Source organism: Pinus tabuliformis, chromosome 6 (assembly GCF_031772625.1).
Source record: "Pinus tabuliformis cultivar Carrire ecotype Pingquan chromosome 6, CPIR1, whole genome shotgun sequence".
Lineage (NCBI taxonomy): Eukaryota > Viridiplantae > Streptophyta > Pinopsida > Pinales > Pinaceae > Pinus > Pinus tabuliformis.
Genome location: NC_142292.1, coordinates 405,286,084 through 405,312,256, shown reverse-complemented (window position 1 = coordinate 405,312,256; position 26,173 = coordinate 405,286,084). Strand labels below are relative to the sequence as shown.

At 34.9% G+C, this 26,173-nt stretch overlaps 1 protein-coding gene across 1 annotated transcript; it reads left to right on the top strand.

Moving 5' to 3' along the window:
• Positions 1-4,749: 4,749 nt before the first annotated feature.
• LOC149259021 (putative pectinesterase 11) lies at positions 4,750-24,390 on the top strand. The gene is made up of 5 exons (XM_089446481.1): positions 4,750-5,025; positions 23,260-23,447; positions 23,672-23,843; positions 24,071-24,169; positions 24,292-24,390. Exons 1-5 carry the CDS (start codon positions 4,750-4,752, stop codon positions 24,388-24,390), a joined length of 834 nt encoding a protein of 277 aa, XP_089302607.1.
• Positions 24,391-26,173: the final 1,783 nt, after the last annotated feature.

Sequence of the window (26,173 nt, the reverse complement as noted above, 5' to 3'; positions counted from 1 at the left end):
CATCGATGCTTTTTTTGTTTTCTTGTTATGAGTTCCACATTCATTCTTGGAATATGGCACAGGGGTGGTTGGCTGAAATAAAGAATTGGTTCAGCCAACCTATGGTCAGGTGGTTCGTGGAAGTCCCAAACTCGGTTGGGCTTTACATTCATTAATAAAGGTTCCTTCTCCTTTGTATTTCATGTGTCAATGTATTGGTTTATATGTGGATTCTATGGTTGTTGTATCATTATTATTTTGTTGTTTACATGCTAGTTATGAGCATGTTTTATGAAAGGGATGATGTATGGCTCTCATCATGTTTTGATTTGTAAATGAAAGAACAATGAATATATGAACTAATAGATGATCATGTAGCTAATATGATAAGGTATCAATGTTTCTTAGCAATTAACAGATATGTATGATACTCCTATGCTTAGATATGCTATTATGACCTGTAGATTACGTTTTTCATGATGTGTTTGACGAAAAGTATGACATGGTTAGGATTGTTTAGGTCAAGTCCTTGATCAATTTTTCTGTTAGAGGCTTTGACTTAGTTTCATTTATTGCCTTGGAAAGTCACGGGGGCTTCACTCAATAAACCTTTAACATAGCACATGCGTTTGTGGCATACTAAACAATACCCTTTATTGCACTACATATTGGAAAATACCTCTAAAAATCACATTATTTAACCCCCTACCAATACAAACCCAATACATATTCCCAATTTTAAAAACCCCTACTTCACTAGATATTGTGCGTATCCTTTTTTTCATTAACATTTTTTATACCTCTTTATATTTTCTCATGAACTTTGAGCTCAATTTTTTATACCTGCCAATATAAAACACCTTTACCCCCTATTATATGCTCAATATATTATGTCATTTTTCCTTAATATATATCCCCCAATATGAATGCACATGGTATGGTATTGGTCCCCGAGTAAAGCCCCCATGTGCAAAGTATCATCAAGTTCCATGTAGTGGTATGGAGACTAGACTTGAAAAATTGGCTTAAATCTCGCAGTCTCTCGAACATAGTTGGTTGAAAAAGAATGCAATCTCTCCCTTGAAGGCATTGTGGGAGCAACTAGAGGGCCCCAGGTGCATGCATTCCCATGTCATGGGAGTGGCTAGGGGTTTAATTCATTGAAAGGCTAGGTTAACTCATGGGTTGGGAACTTGGAGCTCCTATAGCACCTGAGGGAGGTATGTAAAGTGTTGGTTCGATTGTTTTGTTGTAGCAGCTACAACCACCCTCCAAAATTTTTCCTTAGCTTTGTTTTGGAGCCTCCCTACCAACAATCCTCAGCAGCATGTCTTGCCTTGTCAAGTACACAAGATTTAGTGTTTTTCTAGCATGTTGCCAACCTGTGCAAGATGGCTTGGTGCATCCCCCTCATAGGCTGTTTCTCTGGACTTGGTTCAGCTGCAGGTTGAAAAAATTCCTCAAGACATTGCACAATTATAGAGGGGAACCAACCTTCCCTCCAGAAATTATGCAATTTTTTCTAGTAGCCTGCTAGGCTCCAGAATTGTGGAAATCTACCTTTTAAGCTTCACTACAAAAATTTCACAATTCCTCCTAGCAAGGACTGCTCAGCACAAAAAATGTGCAATTCTGGGCAGTAGTTAGCTTCTTAGCCTAGAAATTGCGCAATCCTTCTAGGCAGTCAGCCCAACGCCCTCCCATAAATGTGCAAATTTTTCCCTCTGCTAAACAGGTTGTTGCATGTGCCATTCTGTTGATTGTTTCCACCCAGGACCGAGAAAAATTGACTTCCATGCATGGGCTACTTTTTCTTGGAATAGAAAAAAGCAACATGCAAAAAGCATCCCTCGATTTTAGGGATATATTTTTGGCAGTTGGAGGTTACATGAAAAGATCATTTTAGAATATTTCCTCCAAGTGTCACTTTTTCCTAGATTTGTGGCATGCGCATCATGAGCCTCAAACTTGTTTATTCGATGCTTTAGAGCTTAGTTATTCACATTAATCTTGGATCTCTGACATCCCACAACACATCTAGGAGTCTTCGACACATCCAGCTCAATTATTCACGCGTAAGTCCTTTTAACTTGTATTTTGCAACATTTCTGTTGCTTTTTGTGTTTTTCTTGTGTGAGTGTTGTTTTCTTGATTTCTGTGAACACTTGCTTTCATTTACATACATACTAGCTTGTACCAGCACTGTTTCAAATTCCTCTAGGATCTCATTGCTACTGCATGCATGAAACTGTTTTGCATGAACGATCGCCGATTCAGCGACTCACTTCACCCACATGCATGTTGTTTCATTTTTTGAATCTTTCATTCATTATTTGCATGCATGATCATTCATTCCTGCTTTCACTTAGAATTTCCATGCATTCACATTCACATTTTCTTTAATTTTCCCGCCAGCAGGTCTGAGTAGCCTTGGCCCAGACTCTGCATCACCAAGACAACATTGCGCAATATTGAGAGGGAAGGATTTTTCCTCCTCTTAGGAAATGCACATTTCTACCTAGTGACTATTCTGTAGTCTTTCATTGTGCAATTCTAAGGGACAGTGACTGCTGGCCCAAAAAATTGTGTAATGCAATCATTGGGCCTGCAAGCATTGTTAGCTGAAATTGTGCATTACGTAGTTCCAGGAGCCAAAAAGCTAGCCTGGATTGATCATTACGCAATTCCAGTAGCTAGCCAACCTCCCAAGAAAACCCAGACTACCTTTTACGCAGTGCTGATAGCCAATCTCCCAGCCTCCCAGGAAAAATTGTGCAATCCTTGCCAGTCAATTCCTAGGTATGTTATATGTCATTCCTTAAGTTTTCTTTGGTTTTAGCTAATATGTTTCTTGCCATGCATGTCTCTTTGTCTCCAGATCTAGCAAGTGTTCATCCACCTCTTAGCATTTCAAGATCAATGGCCTCCAAAAGAGCAAGATCAAAGGACACTGACGGAAGTTCAACTGGAGATACAATTGAGAAAGTGTCTACAAGACTACTGATCTATGAAGACACCAAGTTGATTATAGACAAGGACATCAAGATGAAATGACAAGAGGTCAATGATGCATTTGCAGGCACATTTGGGGAAGACCTTGAAGACTACCAAGTCTATGTGAACATTCACAAGTCTGGCTTGTATCGGATTGCATGCAGGTACCTCATGCTCCCATGCGTGGACATGATACATTTATCATCTCGCACGCTGATCCTGAGACAATGACATTGAGAAGTGTTAGTGGGATGGAGATTGTTACCTTTAGGGAACATGATTATGATGAGATGTATCAGATGTTGAGGCCTGTGATCACCATGGAGACACCCTTTAGCTTACCGAGTAGTAATGCCAACTCCAGAGATATCTTGAAGAAATGGGTGAAGGAGCTGCTAAATTTAGGATGGTACCCAACCAAGTCTACAAGACGAAGATACTCTAGAAGGTGTATCAATACTTGGTCATATTTTCTTGTCGTTTGTATGGCCAAGAAAGAACGAAAACCTCCCCATGGAGTTGGGTGATCGTGTTGGACCAACTGGCCAGAGAAGGCAAAGCATGCAACTAGCCCGACATGTTGGCTCATTAGCTAAAGGAACATGTAACAAGGACTTAACAGTTTCCCAAAGGTATGCAAGTAGGTATCTACATGTCCACCTACATCTTGGATGCAATTTGTGCCCGACAGGAGTTCCTAGGCTTGAAGTGGGCATGGAAACCGATGAAGACCTTTATAAACACTTATTATAAGATGTTTTCTTAATGCAACTTAAGAGGAGTTATCACATAACTGTCCGATCACTCAGTCACCCTGATTTACAAGATGATATTCAAACATGATCCAACCTGCATGTCGAAGGCAACAATGGAGGCAATGATCGACATAACTGATTGGTATGCCTCATCGTCTGAAAACTTCATATGGATGTACAGTGCGGAGAAGCCTCCACATGTTCTACCAAAGTTTTCCTTGGAAAAACTCATCATGCAGGAAGTAGCATATCACATCTTGGTAGGGTTATCAGATAGGTTGCACCGGAAGAAGAAGGCAACTTGTCCTGATCTTTAGTTGTGGATAAGGTTTTACAAGAAAAATACTTTCAAGCATGTGGATGTCAAAGTAGAATAGATGAAGAAATACCCATTCGATGCCCGAAGTTACAATTAGTATGACCCGCATTGTCGTGTGAAAGACCATTGCATGAGAGTGTAGTTGAACTGGATCCATGGGGCATGTCATTGGGCGAAGGAAGACCCATGAAGATATTGTTACAACTCCTCCAGACTCAATGAACCATTCGGCCTCGCTGTGGAATTGATAGTGAAGCAACGTGAAGCAACATCCTAGAGAGCACCAGAAGCAGCAACAATAGAGGTAAACATACAAGTGCACAACAAGGGCAAGAGGAAGATTGTTGATAGAATGGAGGAAGAGAAAAGCTGCAAGTTCAAAAAGCATCTTTGGCAATAGAGGAAAAAAGGCAACAAAACGACAAGAGAAACAGGAAAAGGCAGAGGGAGAAATGAAGAATGGAGGAAACATAGAAGGATTTGCATGAGTTAAAGTAGCAACTTCGGAAGGAACAGGAGTTGCGCAAACAGGAGAAGGAAATGCAACAAGAACATGTACAACAGGGGGAATGACTTGTACAGATAGATGAAACTGCACCTGTATAGGTAGTAGACTCATCAGAACAACTAGTATCAGGCAGACCAGGTGAACCACCACAGGAGCAGGACTTCACTCAGGAGATAGAACAAGCACTTGAATAGATGGATACAGATATGAAGCAACATGAGTCAGAGAAAGATATTGACCTCATGCATCACCACAAAGAGGTTGAACCACCAGCTTCACCACACCCAGAAGAGGAGAAAGTACCAAGCGGCGAAGGAGACATTGAAATCCTTGGAGACAATCTGGAGGAGGAGATGCACAACATCGCATTCGACGAGCCTCAACATAGAGTTCTGCAATCTCGCAGAGTATTGACTTTGAATGGTCATACATATCCTGTGCAGTTTGAGGAACGAGTGATCATGTCTGACGTGTGCGAAAATCTAGTAGCATTAGTCAATGCTACCAGAGCATATGCTGAAGTCACTAGCTCAAGTGTTCACTTCCTGGTAGTTGAGAAAGATTGAATGGTTAAGGAGCTATAGACGACCAAGGAGGGAGGAGAATTGGTTACAACATCCACCTGAGCATAATTCAAGAAGGCAATACTGGATAAAGTATTGTCCCTTGACACAGTCATGTAGGCGTTGTATTCCAAGTTTGGTACCGTGAGTAAGGCAATCATCCATCTCAACAGTTGGAAATAGCGATGTGTTAGAAGAACATGTATCCTTTCGAAGGTGCATGCTTCTCTTGATTACATGCAAACATGGACAATGAGATATAAGGGGGCCCCTTTACACTTGCCTAAGATGATGAAGCCCAGAGCGATCGAGCTGAAGGCACACATCCAGAGTTAGATCTAGAACTATGAAGATCTCTTGTAGCTCATCACTAGTCTACAGGCTTCCCATGCATGGGTATTCAAGAGTATGGATGTTGTTGTGCATGCAAATGCAATCCCATCTATTGGGACACTCACCCAGGTGAAGACAAAGGCACAGGTCTGACTAGATCTTGGCTCATAATCTAACGAGTTGAGGTGCATAGCCACTAGCCTAGACTTGTTGATTAGTGCAGACACCATGCACAAGTATGTTGCCGGTACAACTGCACTCAAGACAATGATGCACATTCTATCAAACAAGTTGGATAGAGGAGCCCGAGCAGTGTACCTGGAGGCTATGGATGCAAGAGTTCGTTCCTAGAAATATATCACCTTAGAGTACATGGACACCATCATGCACTACCAAGCTTGGCATTAGTTCGCTACTGTCAACCACCATGAGGATGTTGAACAGTTGGTCTTCCAACTGTTGTCCAAGTCATAGTGATGTCTTACATGGCTTGATCAAGCCATTTTCTCTCACATGGGTACATGTGCATTGTAATGTAACGTCTTTTCAAGTATAAGTTCACTAGTCAATAGTTGGATGTAACAGTCATAGAGTAGATGAAGAGTCATGAGGGTAGTTGAACTATCACAAAGGTGAATGTCAAGGGCCACCACAACCTTTGCTATAAATAGTCCCTCATAACTCATTGTATAGGCTTTTGGTCAGCCAAGCTTTCGATAGGACTATCTTAGAGAGAGATTGGACAGTATTGTAATGAGCCTTGGCTTCTCCACTGCGCAAAGCTAGTATATCTCTTTGGAGGAGTAGGCAGTTGTGGCTGTAACATTCCGCTGTTAGAACTAGTGGTTGGACATGGATGTATCATATCACTGGAACTTACACTTCTTAATATAACAAAGCCAATTTGTTTCATACATATGTAGTACTGTATTTCAGCTATATTGTTTATGCTAAATGATATATGTATCTGTTTGCTTACGCATGCATGTGAAACTATGTTCTATATATGTATGTATGAATCTTTCTGAAATGTGTTGTTGGTTTAACCATCATTTTGTATTGCTAGCTTACTTTCATTCCATGTTTTGATGCATATTTACTCATGAGTTCCCTTATTAACTCTATTCTATCACAGGTTTTGAAGGGGTGCACTCACCTCACCCTCCGTGTGTTAGAACCACTCATGCACCTTCCTTGATTGACTACATATGTCACACCATTGCTATCAACAGGGACATCTTACTTTCCTCTGTGTGAAACCGTGGCCAAGGCATTACTGTACGACCCATTGCTGGGAGTCCTACACCAAGCGGTCTGAGGTCAAATTGGGACTTCTTACTCGGGAGATCCCCTGACATGTTGGCGGGTCCAGCACAGTCAACAAGTTCCACTTCCTGAACTACACTTAGGGAGTTTAATCATATCATAGTATCTTTGTCACATGTTTACCTCGGTGGAATGGTTAGCTTGGGTAAATGTGAGAGGAGGGTGCTACACATTCTTTCTCTCGAGCATGTTACAGTGTTGTGTCTATTGGATGATGCTATCCTTGTAAAGTCTAAACCACCTTGTGACAACTAATAGAGGCCACCCCATCATATGAATCTCATGCATTTTAGAGCTATAGGGCCTCGTGGTGACATCTAATTTTCCCTTTGAAGTCCCCTCCATTTTTGGATCATCTCCCTCCCAACTAATGGTCCTCATCCTTTCAAAACATTATGTGTATTCAAGTGATGCATGCGTGCAAGGTCAACCTTCACATGATCAACTCCTGTGAATTTAATTGGTGGTTGATTAGTTTTATCTAAATATTAACATCCTTATTTTTAGTAGATAATGAGAGAACACTTAGAATTTGATAACACTTTGAGCCTCATGTCTCTGTAAGAGAGGTTGTTGTATTTGATGACACAATGTTTAAGTTAATACTCCAAATTTTGGAGAAGAATTCATTCTCCTGTTGGTCGTTAAGGTGTCCTCAACATTTACTTGTCAAACTAGTAGATCATATACTTTTAGGCACATCATAGTCATTTTCAAAGAGGACTAGTACACTCTATATTACAAGACCCTATCTCTAACCAAACATTAAATCTCTCTAAGTTCTGTAATAAAAAAAATCAAGAGCCTTACTAATTTGTTCCTACACTAGCTAATTTTGCAATCTCAATACCACTCTGGCTACTAACCACACCACTCATGAACCATTCAAACTAAGTGAGATAATAAACAAGAAATAAATCATTTGATTAACCACAAACGCTTCTCAACAAGCTCCAAGATAAACCAAAGAATCATATAGGAAGTCTCATTGTTGTGAGAAAAAAGTTACTACTATGTTTATGCTACCTCACAACAAAATAACTTCACTTTGTACTTTGCAAAGAAAAATATTGTGAAAACAAAGCATGAACATGTGAATCCAAGAAACTCGCTCTGACCTTAATCACAAAAGAAACATCAATCTTGAGATCTCATAGTTGACTTAAGCTTCAACCGAAAGGAATGACTCCAATCATACACAGTCAAAAGGGAACCAAGTTCAAGTAAAGGAAACAAAACATAAACCTTGCCTTTGAAACAAACTCTTCTTCACACTGACTTATCGAAGAATAAAAATTTCTTCTTTAACACCGATTAACAAGACATAAAAATATTTCTCCTTCTCGACAATCGAATGGTCTCTCTCTGTCTCCTCTTTCCACCTCTCGGGTTACTGTACAAAACAAAGAATTCAAATAAGATGTATTATAAATCACATTTATAAATCACCCCTATGTTATTTCATTAAACCCTGAATATAATAGGAAGGATTCAAATGATTATAATAGGATAAGATATATAGATGACATGAGATACCAATTTCATTCCAAAAAATATTCCCATCCCAAACGCTGACCTGAATGAGAATTTTATATGGATACAAAGAATTTCTACCATGGTAATAGAAAAAAGTGCTGCACTCATGCAGTGTAATGTAGAACACATTTGAATATAAATTATAGGCTTGGAATGGTAATAAAATGGATATTTTGTTATTGAAGTGATTCGTATTTTCTTTTATTAATTATGTTTAACAAAAAATAAAATAAGATATTCAAATTATTGTAATAAAATTTTATTTTTCAATATTATGAATTTTATTGGGCAATATTAAATAAATTTATTATTATATTTCTTTCTCTCGCTCTCCTAGAGAGAGAGAGTAAGTAATAAAAATGTTCACTCAACATTCATTATATACATTTGAAAGCACATTAATGATATTACTGTTAACACAATAATAACTACACATTATGGTTCATTTTTAAAACATCAACATTAACACGATGCCAAAAGTCGGTGTCCATTCATAATTTTCTTTTACCTAATGGGTGTAACCCAAAGCTAAAATCATATATACAAACTTTGAATCATACATATACACGTATCATGAAAGGATTGTACATGAAAAATAGTACTTGAACACAAAAAATTTCAAATAGACATCCACTCGCAAACGTGGCACAGAAATCCTCTCGCAGACGTGGCACAGGAATAGCTTCTAGCAACACCACATTCACCATGATAATTCTAAACTTTTTGGTTGTGACATTTTGTTGTGCACCCATGCCCTTGGGAGGTGGTCACCCAAATGAAATCATGAAAGAAACAAATAGAAGATGAATGAAGCATGAGAAAACCAATACTTGATGAATCATCATACCAAAAAGAATAAAAATATATTCTTCAAATTGAATGGATTAATGCATTCTAAAACAAATTTTGAAAATAAGATAAAGCTACCCCTCATTCAAATTTAATACAAAGTAAGGTGAGAATAATTCAAATTTCAAACATTCATTATGCCCCTAGTTTAGGATATAACTTGTGTAGCTTTGAGAAGCTATGTATATATTTGAGATAAAAAGTACAATATTTATGATGGAGGTCACAATAATAATAATATTATATCTTCAAGGATCATAAGCTTGGAGTGAGATTGATTGTCCTTTTCACAAAATCGGGGAGGTCAAGGGTTCAGTTTCAATTTTTTTGATCCCTTTAAGGTTGAGCTATAATCAAGTTTACCAATTTACCTTGTTCACCATCCATGGATGATGAAGAAGTATTTGTTTGGTTCATTTGAGCATTTCCTTGACTAAATAAAAAGGAAAAAATTAATTATACAAGTTTTCATGAAAAAATATAGATGTTTTCCGAGTTGATTCAAAGTGAAATTCCTCGTGTTTTGAATGTTGTCCTAGATTAGGGGCCCTGGTTGTGGCATCGGAGGTTTAGGCATTTAGGTTTTCATGATCTCTATTTACTTTGCAAGAAACAGATGGTGAATGGGAATGGAACCCTAAAATAACATGCAAATAAAAACAATTACTATTGCTACCAAAACTAAGCTTAGAGTCACAACAAAAATAAGGAAGAACACACTCTTTTCTTAATTGGAATAAACAAAAATGTAGGGAATCCAAATTTATGCAACAATACTTTATTTTAAATTGTACATTTTATTAATTTTCATGCATAATGCCTCAATGAGATTCAACTATTTTACAAGGTTAATATGCTTCATCAAAAAATTAAAATTAAAATGCTTGTTGGTTTAAGTCACAACCAAGTTTATATAAATTTGAATCGAAATATACAACATATTGATCAAAATAACCTCAGTTTTTTTCCCTTCTCTATTTCCTTTTCCTTCGTTTTCCATCTCTTTTCCTTTGTCTCCCCTCCTTTTCTATTCTTCTCCTCTTCCACTATTTATCCTTCTTCTTCATGAATTCCTCATTCTTTTCCTCTCTATTGGCTTCTTCCTTTTGTGGGAGAATGAATTCCTCTCTAAAATTTGGAGTATTAAGTTAAAACTTGCGCTCATAAAATCCAACAACGTTTCTTCTTACAGAGACATGAGGCTCAATTCTTAGAAAATTATAAGTGTTTCTCTCATTGTCGACCAAAACTAACGATGTTAGGAGTTCGATAAAACTAATCACCCACCAATTAAATTCACAGGAGTTGATCATGTGAAGGTTGACCTTACACAATCCCTTTCTTAAAATCATGCATCACTTGAATATTCATAATGTTGTTAATGGATGAGGAGCATTACATGGGAGCAGACATTCCAACAATGGAGGGGACTTCAAAGGGAAAATAAAATATCACCATAAGACCTTATAGCTCTAAAATGCATGAGAATCATATGATGGAATGGCATCGATTAGTTGTCAAAATGTGCTTTAGACTCTACAAGGATGACATCATCCAATAGCCACAACACTCTAGCATCCTCAAGGGAAAGAATGATTCTACATAAAGCTCCAGTAGTAAGAAGAAAATTGAGCTCCTAGTCACTAGAAGGATAGAAAAAATGGTAAATGTCGATTTAGGTGAATATCAATGGCTACCCACCTCTTCCAGTGTCTCAAAAACTCTTTGTCTTCTTAGTAGTTTTTCTATGAATTTTGGCTCCCAAACTTCTAGGGTTGTTTTGAGGGAAAAAATGATTTTTTGTAGAAATTTGGTGGGCTAGGGATTTCCACACCATTCCCTAGCCCTATCCAGAAGCTATAATCGCGGGATATTTCTTTCCGCCCAAATATCATGCGCCCAAAAAATAGATATTGCATGAAAAGTTTGCATCCCTGAGAAGTTGATGTATCAACTGACCACCCAAATTCCCACAAATATCTTAGTGTTTCATCTTTTGGACCTCTTAGGTGCTTTCTTTATATTAAAATCCATTGTTTTGGCCTCTTTCAGTATCTATTTGAAATGCATGTAGACACCATCTCTCTCTATTTAGATATAGCTTCCACCATTTTAGCTAATTTTTGTTACTATTAATAGAAGTTGGGTCTCCAATATCTACTATATTTCTTTGTGTGTTTTTCATTTACTTTCCTCCATTTCATTTCATTTCTTATATGAGACAAATCGGTGGTATTAGAGCAATATAATCCTTGTTGTTGCATAGATCTACTTGTTTTTTTTTACGTGGTCAAGGTGCAGAGATTTGGGTCCAAACTTCTAGGGTCATTTTGAGGCTAAAAATGAGGTTTTTTGGAAATTTTGTGGGCTAGGGAATTTTATGGTACTCCCTAGACCTAGTCAACAATTGTATTCCTCAAATATTTCTTTCAAATGAGCTAGCATGCACCAAAAATAGACATCGTATGCCAAATTTACATCCACAAGAAATGGTGTACCAACTAACCACCACAATACCCACAAAACTTTTAGTTTTTCACTTCTTCTTTCAATGGTAAAGGGCTTTTCACCTTCTTAAGTTTTAGAATAAATCAGATCCTGACCTGATCTTTCAAAGTCGTTCATATTTCATGGGAGCACAAGGGATTTACCTAGATCATTGGAGCTCGAAATTCAACCTGTATTGTGACATCCCCGCTTCTTTTTTAGTATAGGTAAGTTTTCCCTTCCTAGAATGATGCAAATTTTAGAAGAATTGGAAAATCAGGGAAATATGTGGGTGGGGCAGATTCATGTGACTGAATTTTCCCTTTTGCCTGAATCTATGTTGACGTGGACATAGATAAAGGATTTCCGATGGAATTCAACCTCAACCTAGATAGTTTGTATCATATGCGGGAGATCAATTGTAATCTACTTCCATTTAAATGAAAAATATGTCACAATTATGGACATTTTGCCATAAATTTCCTTAAAAAGAAAGAATATTAGGATAGGAAGGGATTTTGGAGATCAATTTGAAATAAGATAAAAATCATAAATCACCCCAAAGGAAATAATCCCCATTAAACCAACAATAATGGCATAGACAACAAAAGGGAACTAGGCCAAGCTCCCCTAAAAATAAATCTAATACCAATGGATAAGGAATAAGAAAATATGCCAACCATGGAGAAACTGGAAACATGTATGATGCTCTTGTTCATGAGGAAGAATGGGAAATCCATCAACTGTTCTAATGTGACAAATCCTTCATGTAATCCAAAATATCCCCAACTTCCAACAGAGTCTGTGATCGATTCAAAATCCAATGAAGAACTAGAAGTCACTTTATAGGAAACCTCAAAAGGAGTAGAAGGATTCCTTTTTTCACTGAAAGGCACAACTGAAGTCACCTTTGGTAGTTTAAATGATTAAAAATTAGAAGAAGAAAATATAAAGGAAAAATATCATCCATTTTGGGAATATGAGAAGAAGTGCAATTCAGAAATTAGAATAGAGAAAATATGAAAGGAAAAAGGACTTGGTCATCAATACACTTTAAAAAATCTCCAAGCAGGCATATATGGGAGGTAATGGAATTAAAAGAAGTATTAGTGTTTCTACTTCTAAAGGGGCATCTCAATATAAAAGGAAACAATCTTTTTCCTCTCCTAGAACTATAGGGGATTGGGGTCTAAAATAATACGATCTAAAGTAAAATATCTAACAATAAAATAAATACCCTCGATTGTTCTGCTTCATGAGATAAAATTGGAAGAGAAGAAAATTTTACTTCAATAACATCAAATGTGGATTAGCAAAAATGGTGCCTTCGTAAGTTCTAGAGGTGCATCTAGAGGTATCTACACTCTCTAGGATCCATCCCAAGACCAATTGCTCAATTTGACCAAAAATTTCCACTAGCTTGCTTCTTCCTTTCTTGTCCTCACCACTACCCAGGTATGTTTTTTCATCAACATTTATATGTCAGTTTATTTTCGGTAAAAGGATGAATGTTTGGCACAATTATAAATCTTAAGTGTCTTAGAGTTTGGTGCCTTCAGTATCTTTGGTGGGGATATCAATACCAACTTACATAACTGGGAGAAAAAAAAGGGATCACATGTTGGAGATCCATTCGAAGAGAATATGGAGGACTATATTAGACACTCTAATCTAATGGGTCTTAAAGCTATCGACATTAAATATATATGAAATATTAAGAGAATCAGATCTAGCCACATCATAGAAAAACTACATCATTTCCTCATATCATATGATTTCGTGTGGTGTAACCTCTCCCTTAGCTCTTCTATCCTTCCATGGAGCATCTTTAATCATCACCCTAGCTATTCTTATACCCTACATTTAATTTTGGTCCCATCTTGTTCTGATTTATCCCCTTATGGCTCCAACATCTTGATTTCCACAATGTGGTCATTCAATCCTAGCTTCCTTGGGTAGATGAAAACCTAATTCATATTTGGGAAAGAAAAATCAAAAGGCTTAAATCCTACATTAAATACTTGATAAAATCCTCTTTTCCTTCCCATCAATTTGCTATACAATCTTTGGAAAAAAAAATGTCATCATTCATACATCCATGGATGGAGAACGAGTTTCCTTAAATGTTTTGATCTAGGACAAATTTAAATTTTATAAGTACTGCTCCCTGCTGAAAAAAGATGAATACTGTAAACTGAAATCTAGTAGTGCGTGGCTCTGGGAAAGGGACCAGAACACAAAGGTTTTCCATAAACAAGCCAAAAATTGGGAGAGGAAAAATATAATTCAAGAAATCATGGTAAATGGCACCAAAGTAGAATATTTTCATCAAATAAAGCAAGAATCTACAACCTACTTCAATAATCTCTATTGAGTGGACATCAAAGGGAAAGAAAAATGTTACCACAAGGCCCTGTAGCTCTAAAATGCATGAGATTCATATGATGGAGTGGCATTGATAACTTTCCACAAGGTGTTTAATATTCTATAAGTATGACATCATCCAATAGCTCCAAAATTCTAACATGCTCAAGGGTAATAATTCTTCTACATAACACTGCAGTAGTAAGAAGAAAAGTGAGCTCCTACTGACTACAATTATAGAACAAAAGGATGAATGTTGATATAGGTGAGTATCAATGGCTACCCACCTCTTCCACTCTCTCAATGACTCTATTTTATTAGTAGTTTTTTAATGACTTTTGACTCCCAAACTTGTAGGGCCATTTTGAGGCCAAAACACTATTTTTTGGAAATTTGGTTGGCTAGGGATTGCCACACCATTCCATAGCCCTAGTAAGAGGCTATAGTCATGGGATATTTATTTGCAACTAGATATCATGCACCCAAAACAAATATTGTATGAAAAGGATATCATGCACCCAAAACCCATGCCTGTCTTCAAATCTTCCATGCTTGTCTTTAAACAATCCATCTTAGCTTCTATGCCTTTATTTAAACTGTCCATCTTAGCTTCTAAATATTTCTTTAAACCATCCATCTTAGATTTTTTTGCTTTTTGTGCAGGTGACACTTGTTGCACTTGGTCTCGTAATTTTGATATATCATGTTGCATTTCTTCCTCTTCTTCATGAATCATGCTAGAGCTTTCAGGTTGCCTACTAGGTGTTTGCATTTTCTTCCCTCGGGTCATCAATTACCGATAATAGTGCTTTACTATGCCCTTTGAATTCCTTCAAACTAATTTTTCAAACCAAGCTTATGCAAAAATTTAAAAAAGCTACACACCTTTTTTCACTTTGTAGGAGCTCGATATTGAATCTGATGTATCTCTGTAATTTCGAATAATCTAGTTCTGAAATTGCAACCTGCGATAGCCCTCTATGTTCTCTTTCCAATGCCACCAGTCTGATCCAAATTGGATTCTCCACGGAAGAGTTATGCCAAATCTCCTATAGTGACTTGATTATAGACTAGTCCAGTAGAGTGAACTTGTATGACGTGCCACGAGTCACTGTTTCGACCTTTGGCTCTGAAAAATATATAAAAGAAAACTAAAGTCCATCCTCTTTCTATACCTTCTTACGAAATTTCAATCTGATGCTTAGAGAGAAAGTCATGACGATTTTCTCCAGGTCACCTGTTTGGATTGTAATTCAAGAGTCTGCAAAAAGACCAACTTCCTCAGATCATATCTCCGCAAATATAGAATGAAAATATTTGAAATTTGGACCTGAGATTCAGCGCGATGTCTTCTAAAATGGGTTTTTTTTAGCTTCTGAAACGTCGCATAAAAAAAGTTATAGCGAAAATGCCACGATGACCTGTTTGGAGCAGTGAAACCCTAGAATCCAAAGCTCTGATACCAAATGTTATGAAACCAGCTCAAGAAAAGATAGAAAAGATAGATCAATGCCTTAGAATTCAGCCTCTTCGAGGGGGAAACCTCCTTTACATTACATAAATGAACAATTCTTGGATGATACAAATGACAAAACCTCCTTTCTATATATAGGAGTCTAAAGAGTCACAATATAACCCAGCCGACCTAACAATAATACTATAAAACCACAAAAATAATAATAGAGGGTTTCTATGGGGCACAATAATAACAATATGGAGCAATAGGGGCACAAAAATATTAATAAGGGATACAACTACAATAGTAATGGGGTAATCACTAGTATTATAGGGATCTAACAAAGACTCGCAATTGCATAACTACATTTGGCCAAAAAGTGTAAATCATCTTCACGCATTCACCCAATAGAGAAATTATTTGCTATTTAATTAAATTATGTGATTATAGATGATACAAGCCAAAAAATGTCTCATAAGGATGAGAATCTAACCCACTCAGTTCCTTTATTCCCTTTCTTATTAATTGAATTTCCAATCCTAAAAGTTCCTCTCTTTTAATTTTAAATTTTAAGTTTTTTCTAAGGTTTATTTTTTTAATAACATTTTAATAATAAGATTGTGCATTCTGATCATTTCACCCCATTTTTATTTTTAGACTTTATACTTTTTAATTTTGATGTGAAGGTCATGGATTCACACTATGTGGGAAAACATCTAGTCATTTTAAGCGCTAGTTAGGTGTAGCTTAAGATGGGTGCGATTTGTGGGTTGCACTTTCTAAATTCATAGGTCAAGCCTCATGTAATATCTATGAACTCACACCACACAACAAAAAAGATAAAATATGATTTCATATTATGAAATTCACTATTAACTTTTTAATTATGAGCATAGATCCATCTGAACTCTGCCAAGGGATCAAATCTATGAATATGCAAACCTCTTTGCAAAGGGTTGCACCTTGGGAGATTTGATCCTTCTCAGTTCTTGAGAGATTTGAAGTTAAGATGGATCTATGTTGGTTTTGAACAACACACTAATAAAATATTTCAACTATAAGGAAACTTTATTTTTCTCTTGTTTTATTATAATATATATAATTATTCTTGTTATTAATATTTTTAAAAACGTTACATGTTTGATTTCTCTCTAATATATATATATATATATATAATTTTTTGTTATTGATATTTTTTAAATTGTTACATGTCAACCCAATATTAAACATGGAAGGAATTACAAATCTCCAAGATACAAAAGAAAAAAACACTAATAGAATAGGGACACACTCTCTATATATATGTGATATTAAAATCTTTTACTAAACATACATATTGAAATATTTGGTTTATAAGATAGATTAATTTTTTTTTTGTTATTCATATTTTTTAAATGACCCACATATTAAGAAAATAATAAATTACATATTTCCATCAAAATCACAAGTAGAAATATAATAGCACATCTTAAGATATAGAGCCCTCTCTAGTCAATAAGTAAATATGTTTTAGAATTATGCATAATATATATATCCCTTCAATATATACATTTATCATAGTGAAAATTACTTCAAGTATTGAAGTAAAGTTTTACAAAAGCAATGGCACACATTTGTATATAAGGGAATTAAGTCATATTTCACAACAAGAATTCATGTTGGAAGGAATGTTTCCATGTGTTTTAGGTTGTTGTGAGTTGTCTTTGTGTCTCCAATTTTCCTATTTGTGACTTGTATTAGCTATCTAAATTTGTTACAATGAGTTATCTATATACTATAAATGTTGAACCATCAAAATCAATAAAATATACACCTTGTAATTCGTATGGTGTAAAATCTGGTTCTCTCATAGTCTCTCAAATTTCTAACCACCCATATATCATTATTGAAAATTGAATTGTAGACTTCCTTTAAATATTCTATTCTCACATGAATAAAAATCAATAAAATTAAAAATTGATTTTTTTTTAAGCAAGTTAAAATGTTTAAGTGACTTTAAACTATAAGATCCATATTTACTCTTATCTACCAAGCTAGGCATCAAATATTTTTTCACTCTATTTGATCCCTCTCGGAGCTTAGTAGATCCACATTAAAGATGGATCTATGCTTGTTTAATTCCCTGGTTTAAATAAGCTACATTCCACGTGAATACCATGGTCAATACCATGTGCCATATTTATTTTCATTAATACTAATATTAGGGTTAATAATGATTTTTTGCATGATATTAATAATAATTTGGCCCATGGAATTTGGCACATAGTATTTGGCCCATAGTATTTTTTGAGTGTTCGTAAATATAAGGTGACTTATGGAGTAAATATAAAAAAAGTTTTATTTTATTTACCATACCTTCAGTTTATTTATATTTTTATTAATTTACCCCTCTTTTATAAATATGGGATTTGGCCCATAAGATTCATTTAAATAAAGCCTTTTTTTTAGCCTTAGGTTATGGACTAAATATAAAAAAAAGGTTTTATTTATTTACCATACCTCTAGTTTATTTACATTTATATTTATTTACCATACCTATTTATATTTATATTTATTTACCATACCTTTGGAGTAAATATTAAATAGAAAGAGGGGTATGTACTAAATATAAAAAGAGGTTTTATTTATTTACCATACTTATAGTTTATTTATATTTTTATTTATTTACCATAGTAACTATAAAAAGAGGTTTTATTTATTTACCATACCTCCACTTTATTTATATTTTTATTTATTGGGACGAAATACAACCTCCCAAACTAGAAAATGGGCAATTGAATTTAACATTGCAAAGAAGAGAATTGGGCAATTGAATTTAACATTGCAAAGAAGAAAATTGGGTGATTGTAATGGAATATAACCTCCCAAACGAGGCGAATAATGAGTCTTTTTCATAGTTTATCTGCTTTTTTGGGCTAAAATGAAAAAAAATAATTATTTTTTAAATAAAAGTTGGGCTAAATATATGAAATGGTTGTGTTATAAAAATTTTGCCCCTCTAAAATCATTTTGCCCTTAGTCTAAAATTAGCCTCTAAAATTCACCATGACTGGGATCTACAAACCTAAACTACTTTTTGTTTTCTATAATGAAAATATCTAATAAATTTTATTACACCTTATTGTAGGTTTTTTATTAGATAAGACTACAGAGTGCAATTCTTATGGTGTGAAAAAGACTAAATATTAATCCTAATGCAAGCTAATTAAGTGAATCTTTTATTTCCAATTCAACCAAAACTATATAATGGAGGGTAGAGGACATATTTTCATTTTTTTACATGACAAATAAAGCTTCAAATTCACCTAAAAGAAAATCAGTAGAAAAATAAAATAAAACAAAAATTAGAGCATAAATTTTTGAAGGCAATTGGTTATTAAATATATCTAAGAATCATAACATATTACATATAGAAATAAATCTAGTAATTTTTTTATCACTTGGTTTGGTATGATGTAAAACATAGTTCCCTATCAAAAGATATTGTGAAAATAAATATTAAATATATCTAAGAATCATAACATATTACATATAGAAATAAATCTAGTAATTTTTTTATCACTTGGTTTGGTATGATGTAAAACATAGTTCCCCATCAAAAGATATTGTGAAAATAAATTTGCATGACTGTCATGAAAATTCAGAAGATTAATATGTTTTCAATCAAAGATTTCTTCCTCACCAAGACCCTGTTTTAGACAATTTATTTTTTGAGTTCAACTAAAAATTCAAGGAGAATTCATATATGTAGTTGTTTCATTCAATTTATGTACACAAATTCATATAGTTTGATCTAAAATATGTGACTTATTTTTCTTCCTTTTATTTATTTATTTTTTAGAATAAGTTTTAAAATGGACTTAGATCTAAAATTTCAAGGAACATTCAATCAATAATGAATCAATTCAATAATAAATAAAAACAAGGGATAGAAAAAACAGATCTCAATCAATACATAATTATTCATAAATTGACCAATGCAAGGGATGTAGTAAAGAGAAGGAGAACAAGCTCACTAGTGATTTTTGCCCAATGGAGTTGTCAATTATATTACCTATAAATTTTCTTAGAAGATAAGGAGCTATTGCTTCATGTATTTTTTCCTTAGATACATCAAATAATATGTGGAAAAGCTTATATGAATTATCAATACTGAAAGAAGATACATTATATTCATATCATTAAGTAAGATGGAATATGCATGCATCAAACCCTCACAAATCAATGAAGTTTCTAGACCCTATGGATAGCATTGAAGACTCTAATTCAACTGAAATATCCCACTCTTAACTTCTTGAACCAACCCACTACACATATACACAGTGAACCAAGATGATGTTTTGATGATGTTTTTCCTCCACAGAGGACAAGTCAACATGCACTAGCAATAATAAAAAAACATGCATATAAAAATACATGAAATATGTGGAGAGAACTCACAAATTTTTTCACTAATAAAATTGTGTTTCATGCCCAATTATGAGCTTTTCTTAACTCACAAAGAACTTTATTCTCAATTATGTGACTATTATTATTTAATAATTATGAAATTGTGACAAAATAATTATGATAAATTACTCAGTAATTTCACCCTTATAACATGTAAGAACTTCCTTCAAAGACCCATATAAGTAAAAACAAGGGTGAAAGAGGATGCCTTTTAGTCAACAAATGTTGAGTCACTCTAATTATAGTGGAGTGGAAAATATGGTTATTAAACTCATGTCCAAGATTCTTGCAAGAAAAAGAACATTAAGACTTTATTTGAAGCCCACACCACCCTTAAAAATCTATTTAGATCTAATAAACCAAATCTTATCTAATGCTATGCCTAGAAGTTTATCAAATTCCCTTCTCCTAAGGAAAATGATATATTGGCCAACAAAAAGGTCCTTCAAGGTTGAGCTAAAAAAACTTATACAAGATTACCCCAATATTCATATCTCAAAATCATTTATAGTTGAGGGTTCCTATAATACTAAACACATTAATTTTAATAACTTCATATTCTCATAACCTCTCTATTCTATACTCATCATGTCATCAGAGAAGCCCTCAAAATAGAGAAACATCCCAACAATTTAAATGGTGAGGATAGGAATAAATTTAGTCAATCCTTAAAACCCACCATCCAACATCTCACCACATCTAGTCCACCCATTTCCTCTCACTAACTTATTTTAAAATCTCTCAATACACAATCTAATATGGTTTATGGTTTTTTTAGCAATCCATTTCTTATTTTATTCTTAGAATTATGATCTTCATGGGCCCTTTTTCTTCCCATTTTTTCCTTTCTCCAACGTATCTTTGGACTAATTAATTAATATCTATATTAATAACATTAATTTCTTGAAATTAATAAGTTTAGATAGATTCACATTATTCTCTTTATAGTATTATTTCTCATATTTATGAAATTCTTAATCCTAATATCATTAACCCTAATTCTTGATGTTTTTCATCTAATTTCTTTTAATAAAAAAATTATTAATAAAATAGGGACACTAATTGGTTTGGAACAATTCTCCACATTTTTTTTTAAGTGTGAATCAAAATTCACTATATAAATTTTGAAGATTTGAATTCGATAAAAGAGGGAAAATTTAAAATTGCATGGCTACATTTTGCCAAAAACTATAACTCATCTTCATACATTCACCCAATACTTTTTTTTGTTATTTAATTAAATTATATGATTATAGATGAGACAACCAAATAATATCTCATAAGGACAGAATCTAACCCACTTGGTTCCTTTATTCCCTTTCCTCTTAATTTTTCAAATTATTAATTTCCAATCCTAATAATTTCTCTCTTTTAATTTTAAATTTTAAGTTTTTTCCTAAGGTTTCTCATTTTAATAATATTTTGATAATAAGATGGTGCATTCCAATAATTTCACCCCCATTTTGATTTTTAGACTTCATCATATTTAAGTTTGATGTGAAGATCACTCCTTCTACACCCTTTTTAATTACTAGCATAGATCCATCCCATCTGAACTTTGGCCATGCCAAGTGGATCAAATATTTGAAGATCCAAACCTCTTTTTGAATGCCAGCAAAGGTTCCCAGCCAATGAGATTTGGAGTTAAGATGCATCTATGTTGGTTTTGAAGGATAAACTAATAAAATGTTTCAACTATAATGAAACTTTAATTTTAGTTTGTTTTAGTATAATATATAGAATTAGTCTTGTTATTAATATTTTTTAAAATGTTACAGGTTGAATTTCATATATATATATATATATAGATATATATATATAATTTTTTATTATTGATATTTTTAAATTGTTACATGTGAACCCTATATTAAACATGGAAGGAATTACAAATCTCCAAGATACAAAGGAAAAAAATACTAAACATGGAAGGAATTAAAATCTTTTACTAAACATGCATATTGAAATATTTGGTTTATAAGGTAAATTATTATTTTTTTTATTATTCATATTGTTTAAATGACCCACATATTAAGAAAATAATAAATTACATATTTCCATCAAAACCACAAGTAGAAATATAATAGCACTTAAGATATAGAGAGCCCTCGCCCGTCAATAAGTAAATATGTTTTAGAATAATACATATAACATAACATACACATATATATGTATGAAGGCTAATATCCCTTCAATATATACATTTATCATAGTGAAAATTACTTCAAGTATTGAAGTATAGTTCAACAAAAACAATAACAGACATTTATACATTTATATATAAAAGAATTAAATCATATTTCACAACAAGAATTTATGTTGGAAGTAATGTTTCCATGTATTTTAGATAATTGTAAGTTTCTTTGTGCTTTCCTAAATGTCAATCTAAAATAATAGTTTTTCTCCCTGTGACTTATGACTCAGGTTAACTATTTAAACTATGTAAAAGCTGAACCATTAAAATCAATAAAATATACCGCCTGTAATTTGTATGGTGTAAAATCTGGCTCTCTCAAATTCCTAACCACCCATATATCATTATCGAACATTGAATTGTAGACCTCCTTTAAAGAGACCATTGAACAATGAATTGAGAATTGATAAATGACGTCGTGTCGTGTATCATTTGATGGAAGCCGTGAAGATTTCAACCGCTCGTTGAAATGTGAAATCTTGAAATCCATTTCATTTCAACAAATGGTAGCGACAGTAGTTTGAATTTGAGTAATGTTTGAAAATTATAGAATCAGATCAGTATAGATACGAGGCCCATTGTCTGCTACGTAGCATAATATTTCTGTTGCCAGCATCGCGGTTTAGGGTTTGCACAAATATTTCGAAGTGTGTGAACAACAAGTGGACGCAACGGATCCCTAGGGATTAGGAAAGTAAAGGCTCAAATAGCGATCGCATGATCGGTCATGGTGTGCACAACCACAACCAGAGCAGAAGGCATAACACAGTTGAGCAAAGCTGAGCGATTGGGTTTTCATTTGGCTGACAGCTCAAGGGTAGCTAGCTGTATGAGCGAAACTGATCGGGAGTAGGGCCTTACTAATTACCTCTGCTGGCCATATACGAATTATTGTTTTATGTGTGACTGCTTTGAAAATGATAGATTATTGCTAACATATATAGAATTGGGTTGATAGATTCTTTTCAATACAGACCAATTTTGTGAATCCACCCATTCCTTTAATTCATTCATGGCCATGGCCAAGGCCAACTCTAGAGGATTGCTTGTTATAGGAGTATTTCTTGCAGTGGTGCATGTGTTTTTTAAGCAACCTACCCACTGTACTATCCATAGAAAATCTGTAAAACGTATAAACATTAATTGGCAGAAGGTGTATTCTGCAGAATTGGAGGGCAGTTCGTGTGGAATTGCTGTCAACTTTGACAAAGCCCCTGTATTGACAGTAGCTAAGGAGGCAGGTCAAGGCGATTTCACAACGGTCCAGGGGGCCATCAATGCAGTTCCAGTGCATAACAACAACCCCGTCGTGATTAATGTCCGACCCGGCATTTATAGGTTGGTAATTAAAGAAACCAAATAATAATAATGTGAGAGTTTCATAAGAGGAGGAAATAGCTCCAACTTACTTACATTTCGTTTATGTCATTTACTTAGAATGAATGATTTTAGAATAAATTATGTCAAAAAGGGAAGGTAAAGGAAAGTTTTGTGATCAGAAACCGGAAGGGTGTATATATGAGAGTCCTTTCCTTCTTGTGTGTACTGGTACTGGTGTGCAGAGAGAAGGTGACGATTCCTGCGGAGAAGCCATTTGTGAGGGTCAGTGGGTCGGACGCCAACAGCACCGTCATCACTTGGAATGATAGCGCGAAATCGACCGGTGGGACATATTATTCAGCGACGGTGTCTGTGTATGCTTCGGATTTCACAGCCAGAAAAATCACAATCAAGGTTTGGTTTTTGAATTTTATTACTGACTCTTAATGTCATAGTATAAAAAGTACATGAGATGGCATATGCCTAGATTATATATATATTTTTTGAAATACTCAAGTCAAGTTTATATATATGCAGAATTCATATGGTCCCGGAAATCTTACCCCGGAAGATCAAGCTGTGGCGGTGAGGATTTGGGAGATCGTTCTGCGTTTTAAGATTGCAGATTTCTGGGGTATCAGGACACCGTGTTAGACGAAAGTGGGAGGCATTATTTTCAAAACTGTTACATTGAGGGTGCTATCGATTTTGTATGCGGCAATGGAAGATCTATCTATGAGGTAAAGTTTAAACCAAATACAAATAAAATCTGCAGTACCCACAGACAGACATTATTTTGATTTTGATTTCTCATATAAAATGGGAGCTGCTGATAATGATTTTTTGGATTTGTTGATTGCAGAGCTGCGATTTGCATGCCATTCCTATAGATAATGGTGCATTTACAGGTCAGAAGAGATCTTCTCTCTCTGACAACACGGGCTTCGTTTTTCTGCACTGAACGTTGACAGGCAAGGGATTGTTGAAACCACCAGAAACCGTTCACCAAGCCAGAAACCGTCCGCCGGAAAGTTCTCGGGCCAGCCGACACGGTTCAGCCGTGACGTAACGCAACTTAAGAATCTCGGGTGTTAATGTTCAGCATAAGTTGGTCTTCCGATATCGTTCTCTACCGTCGGATCTGCTCCACCTTCTTCAACCGTTGATTGCCCAAACCTGCATACGAACATACATTAACCGTTCACCAAGCCAGAAACCGTCCGCCGGAAAGTTCTCGGGCCAGCCGACACGGTTCAGCCGTGACGTAACGCAACTTAAGAATCTCGGGTGTTAATGTTCAGCATAAGTTGGTCTTCCGATATCGTTCTCTACCGTCGGATCTGCTCCACCTTCTTCAACCGTTGATTGCCCAAACCTGCATACGAACATACATTAATGACTTTGCGTGAAGTGAATTTCATTTTTGGTTGACCGCCCGTAAAATATTTAATGAATTAATTGTTACCGTAGAGAATAGTTAAGGTGATTTAAATTTTAATGTTTTTATATGTATCGGAAGTATGGTGGTGCATTTAAAGAAAGGAATGGGTGTTAAAAATATTTACGGCACGTAAAAGTAATTGTGTTTTTTTATTTTGTTTTCAAAAAATGAAAAGGGCTCGTGCATTGACTATTGTAAAAAAAAAAGAGAGCAGTGAAAAAAGTGCTCTGTATCTTTGTTTTGTTTGGCACATGGGATATAAGGTTTTTGTTGTTGGCCACCGTAGAATGTAGGATTAGCTAAAAACCATGTGTGGTTTTGCACAACAGTGCATAAAGAAAATGGTGGAGCGTGTTTTGTAAGTCTCTCTAAATTTTTGTTTTTACAGCAGTATGTAAATGAAGGTTTTACACCAGTTTAATATGTTTTTACAACAGTAAATGTTAATGGGAATTTTTCCAGTGTAAATTCTCATATGGATACAGATCAAATGTTTCTTTTGTCTTTGATGAATAGAATGTTTTTATGGTGTTAAAATACTATGTTTCTCAGTGAATTTTTTTTTAATCTTGCCTGAGCACAAAAAGATCCTGGAGTAAAGTAAAACAGAGCATTGCCTCTGTGTGTTTGAATCTTGGTTTTTGGTATTTTCTCCCATTAAAAAATTCCCAACAGTGGTATCAGAGCAGGACAAGGCTCTTTAATGAAGTTAAAGAAGCTGAAGGGAGAAGGTTGTTGCTGCAGCAAAACCTCTCAGGCAGTTAGAAGACTCAGACAGCGCGGCAGTTAGAAGACTCAGACAACGCAGGATTCAGGTATTCTTCAAAAGCATTTCTTTTGTTATTGCAGAAGACAGTTAGTTGTTTTAAAAAAATACACAGTCAAGGAATGGCTAGCACAAGCATGGGTATGTTCAACACCCAGCTCCCACAGTTTAATGGGAAGAACTATGACTACTGGTCAATAACCATGAGAGCTTTATTTGCCTCTCAAGATTTATGGGAAATAGTTGAATCTGGGTTTGAAGAAGTAGCAGATGAAAATGAGTTCAATGCACTAACTCAGGGAGAGAGAGATCAGCTGAAGAGCAATAGGAAGAAGGATGCAAAGGCCATTTTATTGTTGCATCTAGCAGTAGACCAGAGTATATTTCCAAGGATAGCAGCAGCTAAAACATCAAATGAAGCATGGCAAACCCTCAAGACAGCCTATCAAGGCATGGAAAGAGTGAAGACAACAAAACTACAATTGCTGAGGAAGGATTTTGAGAATCTGAACATGAAGGAGTCAGATAACATTGACT

What these genes read in the sequence shown, in the direction of transcription:
- LOC149259021 (XM_089446481.1), top strand. Translation starts at nt 4,750, where the DNA reads ATGGATACAGATATGAAGCAACATGAGTCAGAGAAAGATATTGACCTC. An exon ending in GTCCGACCCGGCATTTATAG is followed by an intron (nt 23,448 to 23,671) that starts GTTGGTAATTAA and finishes ACTGGTGTGCAG; the next exon opens with AGAGAAGGTGACGATTCCTG. An exon ending in ATGGAAGATCTATCTATGAG is followed by an intron (nt 24,170 to 24,291) that starts GTAAAGTTTAAA and finishes TGTTGATTGCAG; the next exon opens with AGCTGCGATTTGCATGCCAT.